Genomic DNA, 8,236 nt, shown 5'->3' with positions numbered 1-8,236 from the left:
AAGGGCAGATATGTCTGAGAATATATATCCCCTCATAACATGACATCAAATCATATGACACGCCCTTAAGGAACCTACCCATGATGAGCTTTCAGCCTCAGCCTACCAATGTTATCCTATAGAGTTGAGCATCTAACCTTGCGCTGGAGCTAGCCTCGGCGTAGCACACAGCCCCGGTTTGTTTCAAGTTCTAGAACTAACGTGATCTAAAGACCGTCAGCGTTCTTTGTTTCTAAACTGAAATACAAGCTTAAAGAATTAAAGAACTCTGTTGTTGGCTGGCTTCATTCCGATTTCCAACCTAGCGCCCTTCGCTTTGCTGAAAGCTCCTTATGTGTTGACTACTTTTTGCTCAGCTTTAATATGTCTGAGGTTATACGTTTAAACACCCTGCCGCAAAGTGGAGCTTTGAACTTATATTGAGCCTGTATATTGCCATCCCACATATTACATATTAAAATGAGTTAAATTCAATCACAGCAGGCAAGGGGAGGGAAAAATTTGTGGAGGAGGGGGCAGGCATTTGCATGGGCCCATAGTACATTATTCTCCAGGGCTCTCCAAGAGTGTATGCCAGCCACGGCTGCTGTTAGTAGTACGCTGCCTTCAGACATAGAAGCCTGAGTCTAGAAATTGAGTGAAGAAAGACATGGGCTGTGGGACAGAGCCGATATGCGGCACTCGGTTCTCCGCTCCAGACAGGTTCCTCTTGGGGTACTCCTCTCCAGACAGGTTCCTCTTGGGGTACTCCTCTCCAGACAGGTTCCTCTTGGGGTACTCTGCTCCAGACAGGTTCCTCTTGGGGTACTCCTCTCCAGAAGAGTTCCCCTTGGGGTACTCTGCTCCAGACAGGTTCCTCTTGGGGTACTCCTCTCCAGACAGGTTCCTCTTGGGGTACTCCTCTCCAGACAGGTTCCTCTTGGGGTACTCTGCTCCAGACAGGTTCCTCTTGGGGTACTCTGCTCCAGACAGGTTCCTCTTGGGGTACTCCTCTCCAGAAGAGTTCCCCTTGGGGTACTCCTCTCTAGAAGGGTTCCCCTTGGGGTACTCCTCTCCAGAAGGTTTCCCCTTGGGGTTCCCCTCTCCAGACAGGTTCCTCTTGGGGTACTCCTCTCCAGAAGAGTTCCCCTTGGGGTACTCCTCTCTAGAAGGGTTCCCCTTGGGGTACTCCTCTCCAGAAGGTTTCCCCTTGGGGATCCCCTCTCCAGAGGAGGATTTCCTCTTGGGCTTCTCCAGGTCCTTCAGGTCCTCCAACATCTCCTGGATCAGCGGGGGCATTGAGATGGGGATCTCCGTCTTCAATGTGACTACACGCTCGGCACCTGTTGTCACATGTTACGCTTATCATGAACAATACATTCAGCTTCCTTCTCCATTTTTTACTCAAACCATTCAATCCGTTATATTGACTTGACTTAGACAATAGACAAATATCCTTTATGCACATCCTTTATTTAGAATCTTAAGGCCATTGGTTAATCTAAGCCTATAGACCTTCTAGAACCATTGGAAATCATGACAACTCATTGCATTATGCTGAGTTCTGAATTCAATGCCCCCCTGGTTTCCCCACCCAAATCACCAATATGGCCAAGAGGTCACAAGGCCTCTTTGCTAGCCTGCAGGGTTAGGGTTACCTTTGGCACTGATGCAACGCAGATCTGCGATCTTCATGAGGGCCTTGGGGAACACCAAGGGCATGCTGGGCCGGCGCTGGCGGGAATAGACCTTCAGGGCCTCCAGAAGGGGCTCCTGCAGCACCTCCACCTTGGAGGGCTCCTCCAGGTCTTGGCGGTCTGTGTAGGACGTAGGACGAAATGAATGGTTGGACAGACCGCATGGTTCTAATACAGGTCTGTTCGTGAGTCACACAACATCAACACTTTGAGGTCACTCTGAAACTGAAGTACCTCCGGAGACCAGACAGATGGCGCTGAGGAGCCCGCTCTCCGTCTCGTCCATCTCCAGGGGCAGCAGCTGGCCGGCAAACGTGAACACCTGGTCGGTGAGCGGACCGAAGCCAGCGTTGTGGACCTGGGTCCGGGTGAGGGTGAGTCCGTCGGAGAAGGTCATGGTGTCCTGGTCTGGAGTGTAGCGGGTGCAGATCCTCAAGATCTAAATAAGGAGACAATGATGTGTGTTTGGTGTGGAAGAAATTATAAAAGGTCTGGTTGTTTGTGATCAATGCACTGCTTTGTATATGGTGAATTATTTACTAATTTAGCAGACACTTTTACCTAAAGTGCCTTACAGGGTAATGTTATTTTACATACATATCATTAAAGAGCAGGTAGGCTTTTTGTTCAAAGATGGCTGCAGTGAGGCTTGTGGAAATTAGGGTTTGAACCCAGAACCTTTCGACTGGGAGTCAAACACCCTAACCACTAGACGCACTTAATTGTTACATATACATTAACTTGGCCTTTCTGATTCTGTGGATCAATCCCCGCAATTGATTGATATAATTGTTTCTCACATCTCCCGGGCTGAATAAAGTACATCTTATCTTCCAAGTGACATTTAGTCCAATTCCTGCTTCCTACTCACCAGGATGTCAAGGCAGGCAGTTTTCAGCAGAGTGATCTGGTCAGCCATGGTCAGGCCTGTGAAGCCTGGCACTCGCTTGGCGAACTCCACCACCTTAATGATGCACTTGGTGGCCAGTTCGCTGAACTTATCCCAGAGCCCCAGGTCCAGCCGGACCCTGTGGTCGGAACTTGAATGCTACAGTAGGAGAGGGGGGTGGAGGGGGGTCGATGGGAGAGACTGGTGGTTGAACAACGTAATCAAATTACCCACAAATATCCACGGAGGACTACCGAGAGTACTACACAGAACATTAAAAGAACAAAATAAAACATTTAGAACAACAAAACTCCAACTGTACTGTGCGTACAATTGATCCCTGATGATCAATTGTGGTGACCACGGGGCTTACCGTTAGCGGCCTGAGGGATCACTGTGTGGCTGACCTACCATGGTGTACTTGCCCAGCTGGCAGAGGGCGGGGAAGGTGTCCCTGTGGGCCCGGCAGATCTTCTCCACCACCAGGCCCAGCTCGGCGCTCAGCTCGTAGGTCTCCAGCACGGCCATCTTCACAGCCGCCGTGCGCTCCTTCTTCTTGTTGCGGTCGTTCCTCACCGCTGGGAGGAGGACAGGGAGGAAGAAGGGAGATTAGAAACAGGAGTATAGTTCAAATGACGTGGCGTGAAAAACAAACAAGGGTCCATGGGAGGAAACACGTGTGTTTAAAGGACATACTTTATTTTTGTATATTTGTAAAATAATCTCTCCCCCGCACCTCCCCTCCACCCCACCTCCTCTCATCCCCTTCTTTCCTCCTCCCTCTCTCCCCCCAGTCTAGCTGCCCTACATACGAGTGCTGTGTAAATCCCGGCTAGCAAAAACCTCACTCGATTCTAGACCAATCGGAGTAACAACAGCAGAAGCCGCAGCGGTCTAGTTAGAGATAATCCACGCTACATGCATTTGACAGATGTGTGTTATCTGATCTGTCTGATTGCTATTAAAGAGCTGTGGTGTAGCCCCCCCCCCCCCCCCCCACACACACACACACACACACACACACACACACACACACACACACACACACACACACACACACACACACACACACACACACACACACACACACACACACACACACACACACACACACACACACACACACACACACCCCTAAAATATGTTTTTTGTGTTCATCCTTCATTGCGTCCATCTGGGTCAACTGAGCTTTGTGGCGATGCGGAGCAGAATATGATGGCTCCAGTGTAAAGCTGCCTAGTGGAGGCACTTACTATGCTTCACTGCACTCACATCATGTTACGTTTCACCCTCCCTCTCACACACCATAGAAGGTAAGTTCCCCCTGTCAGATGGTCATCATTATGCAACTATTCAAAAATGTACATACACATTCGTACATAACTTACTCTATAGCTGGGGAAAATTAATCTGTCATGTATGCACTCTATAAAGACTGCAACGGGCTTACACGCGTGGCTGAAAAAAGTCTCCATGATCCAATCAAGTCCTGAACGATGAAATCTGTGAGAGTGTGTGTGCATGCGTTTGCTTGTGTGCGTGACACCCGGCAATGGACGCGCTCTGCCTTGATTAAGTTTGTTCGATTGATTTAGTCTGGTTTGTTTGATTAATTTAGTCTGATTGATTGAGTTAGCTTGATTGATTGAGTGTGAAAGATATAGTGTGTTGGGGTATGGTCACTTACATTCCCTTGACATGCCCACAGCGAAGCACTTGTGCAGCCGACAGTACTGACAGCGGTTCCTGGTGATCTTGTTCACCGTACACTTCCTGTCCTTGTGACACTTGTATGCCATGTTCTTCTGGACGCTACGTCGAAAGAAGCCCTGCGTTGTCACAGTGATAAGGTTCAGTTTGTATTCATGATGCAGCTCTTGGTTATTTCTCAGTGACATTATTTACATTTTTGCCTTTTCCATTTTAAGCAACTTCTGATCAGCACTTCGTGCTACTCATGCCAAGGGCCCCTAAATCATTTCCCGAGCACACCACTAACATAACATGTTAAATCAAGCAATGAAATAAAACTTGCATTTTGAATCTTTTGGCTGAGAGTGGAAAACCCTGCCATACGGAATAAACTGTCCGGCCCTGACCATCCTGATATCAAGATAAACATAAAATTTCCGTATTGACTCCTCACCTTGCAGCCCTCACAGGCGCTGACTCCGTAGTGGTAGCCCGATGACGTGTCCTGGCACACGAAGCAGGGCTTGTAGGTGCGAGGGGGCGGGGCCAGAGGAGAGGCGGGGCTAGTGACCACGTCCTCCGAGCTGGAGCTGGAGCTCTGGCTCTCACCTGCTGCACAGTGGACTCACTTTAATAACGACCGATGATAATTAGGAATAATAAAGATAAATGATGTTCACAAATGATTAAGGAGAATTATAATTATAAATAATAAATAGTTAATTATGATTAATATAATACTATTATTTTTGATTAATAAAAATAGGAAGAAATATAACAACAATTATTATTATTGTTATCCTATGATTTATAATAATATTCATCATTGTCAGATTACATTTATATTGACATTTTCAATAAATTACAAGAAAACATGAACATAGGCCTACTTAATTTACAAAATAATAGAAAAGGATACAAGGAATATAAATAAATAATTAAATATTACTTAATTTGATTGTGCAAAGGGAACATAACTATACCATGGTACGAGCTCTCCTTCTCTTCATAAGACTGACTGAGAGAATCTGCAGAAAGAAAGAGAGGAGAGAAAGAGAGTTTTTAAACCACAGGTCTCTGCAAGAGGTTCAATGTAATTGCAGGAGATTTACATATTTCACATCAACAAAACATCCAAATTACACTGGAACAATTGAGTAGCACAATTGTACTTTATTATTTGATGTCTTACCTAATAATATTTTATATATAGAAGTGTGGTACCTTGTGGTACAATATTTATTGTTTCAATCACCTAGAATCCAACAGCTCAAAATTTATGATTTTATATGGCTTTTTACTAATTCCTTAAAGGTAGGGTAGGCAAGAGCAAGCTTGAAATATTTTGTATATCCAACCCACAAAATCCCACCCCTCCCTGTAGGCCTCCCTCCAAAGCCACTCCCCCAAAACACATGACTTGCTAGCTTTAGCAATAGGTCCCCCAGCCTTGTGGAAGACTCACAATAAACTGTTCCAACGTTTACCACGGTTAAGGTTAAGTCACATTTGTTAACCCTATAGCCAGAATAATGCATTCAGGGTGTTTTCATAGAGTGGAGAAGGCAGGCCTTCCAATAATGAGCCACTCATTCAGTTTTCCGAAGGAAAGGATAGGATGGTCTTATCACAGCCTTCCATTGTCTGATGCTGCAGAATGTTCAAAAAGTATGTATTCTAAAACAAATGGCCTACCCTAGAATAACTAGTGATAGACTTAACCTGTTGACATGAAACATTCACTGTGTGATTTCTGTTCCCCCACCATCTAAGCAGGACTTTGAACACAAATAAAAGATGCCTTGAACCATGCACTGCATGGAAGTAGGGGGTGTATTACGTGGAAATAAATGGGGGACCCCTCGTTCCATTTTAGGGCTTCAGTGTGTCCGACACAAGGACCAAGAAAGGGCTTTTCATAGAGGGACAAAAAAATGACTCCTCTCTCTCTCTCTCTCTCTCTCTCTCTCTCTCTCTCTCTCTCTCTCTCTCTCTCTCTCTCTCTCTCTCTCTCTCTCTCTCTCTCTCTCTCTCTCTCTCTCTCTCTCTCTCTCTCTCTCTCCCCTTGAACCCGTGGCCCCTGGTTGAACCTGGCATCACAGGGCCAAAGCAGGTCGGCCCCTGAGTTCTCTCTCACAGAGGAAAACAATGCAGATGCATGCCACAAGCCCACATGACAGATGATGACGAGTGTGAATGAGAGCCAGACAGAGACCTGAGTGAGAGAAATACTGAAAAAGAGTGAAGAGAGCGAGAAAAGGAGTGGTCTGTGTGTGGCTGTTGGGTGGAGTGTGATTAAAAAACTATTTCAATGACATTAATAGTGACATACCTTATTGTAAATCTGTTTTTAATATAAGAAGACAACATATGTACTGACATTCAATAAGGAGTTAGGATTGACTGAATACGTGTTTGCAGGAAGTAAATCCTGTTTAGAAGTATACAAAAATACTTTAGCTTGAAAAGTTTACACGTGTTAAAAGGGAGAAAGAAGAATAAAGAGACTTGTGTCATAGGCTGAGGGGGATTTAGATAGAGATTAGAGAGGGACAGAGACTAATATGAAGGTGATATAAACGGAGAGGGAGCGAGTGACCTAGACTGGGAGGGGCAGAAGGGAGAGAGTGAGAAAAAGAATGGGAGCAAGACAGATATTATGAGGTAGGGGGAGAGAGCGAAGGGAAGAACGAGAGAGGAGGGGGGGGGGGAGGGGGGGGGGGGGGGGCTACAGAAGTCTAGATGTTGTCTGGCCCCTTGGGTTGGTGACCGCCTGGTGAACTCAGTGTGTGAATACACTGACAGTCTCTTTTGAACTGAACGAACCCCCATTCATCATCAGTTTATCAATAGGCCTACACCAAGTTTAACACAACTATCAGACTGCATGTAGTTGACCTAAAATAAAAGGAACGGCACCAAGAATAACAACAATAATTAAAAAAAAAAAAATAGCAATAACAACAATACACTAACCACAACCACACAACCGCTACTTCCACAACAATAATAATAATAATAATAATAATACAAGATGTGATAAAAAAAAACAATAATAATAATAATAATAATGGAATAATAGGCCTAAAGGGAAATATATATGTCAATGATATCAAATATATTTGTAGTAAGCCTGGTTATTTAACTTACATTCCGTGGAACAAGTCCGATGCACTTGCCAGTCAGGCCCCGTGAAATCAACGAAGCAAGTTGCAAAAGACTGCTCCTCATTCGGAAGAAAACACGGACTCGTATAAAAATCCAGATTTTCTCCCGGGCCAACAGCCAGAAAATCCATATAGTCAAACATTATATCAAGTGCTATTTTTCAATTTTCTCTACGAGAAGAAACTGTATTGACAAAGAAGCTATGTCAAAATCGCAACAAAATGGTTTAATCGCAACATTGAGGATAAAAGCTGTAGAGGTATCCAAGAAATTGTATTTTGTCCCTTGTATTTCGATTTAGATTAATACAAATACGCTGTGGTTTTTTCGTAAGAAGTGATCTCCAATCATAGCGTGCGACGGAAAATATGTCGTTATCCTCCTGCAAATCCAGAAGACTGGTCGGGCTGCGGACAATAATCTAATTTAATTTTGTCAAACAACGGTGCAGCAAACGTTGTCCCTATCTCTTCCTTAAAGAAAAATATACGAGTTTTGGGTTAGACGGCAGGGTTCTCGTTATCTCCAAGTTATGTCACACCGACGGACAGAATCAAATGCAAGTGAACTTTCTATGAACCTCCTCCGCTGCGCTGCTAACCTTCACATGACCCAGCGAGCTCTGACGTCACCGAGTGCTAGTGTCCCCTCGCCAAGAAGTCATGGCAAATGCAACTTTCAGACTGATAAATAATAAAACGAGTTTCATGCGCCATCATACACAAAACATTTCAAATCAAATCAAACATTTACAATTTACATATTTTATTTAATCTGAGTTTGGTGTTTGGGAATATACATTTCCCATTGC

General features: G+C 44.8%; 1 protein-coding gene across 1 annotated transcript; it reads right to left on the bottom strand.

Annotated features, from left to right (window-relative positions):
* Positions 1-606: 606 nt before the first annotated feature.
* Positions 607-7,567, bottom strand: LOC311351796 (retinoic acid receptor beta-like; the record flags this gene model as incomplete). Its single annotated transcript, XM_084471934.1, has 10 exons — positions 607-916; positions 1,049-1,322; positions 1,638-1,796; positions 1,911-2,115; positions 2,548-2,724; positions 2,977-3,143; positions 4,253-4,394; positions 4,712-4,866; positions 5,241-5,285; positions 7,408-7,567. The coding sequence occupies 10 exons, from the start codon at positions 7,565-7,567 to the stop codon at positions 607-609; spliced, it is 1,794 nt and encodes a 597-aa protein (XP_084328060.1).
* Positions 7,568-8,236: the final 669 nt, after the last annotated feature.

The sequence above is a fragment of the Micromesistius poutassou genome, assembly GCF_964030765.1.
Source record: "Micromesistius poutassou genome assembly, chromosome: 8".
Lineage (NCBI taxonomy): Eukaryota > Metazoa > Chordata > Actinopteri > Gadiformes > Gadidae > Micromesistius > Micromesistius poutassou.
This window is presented reverse-complemented; position numbering and strand designations above follow the sequence as displayed.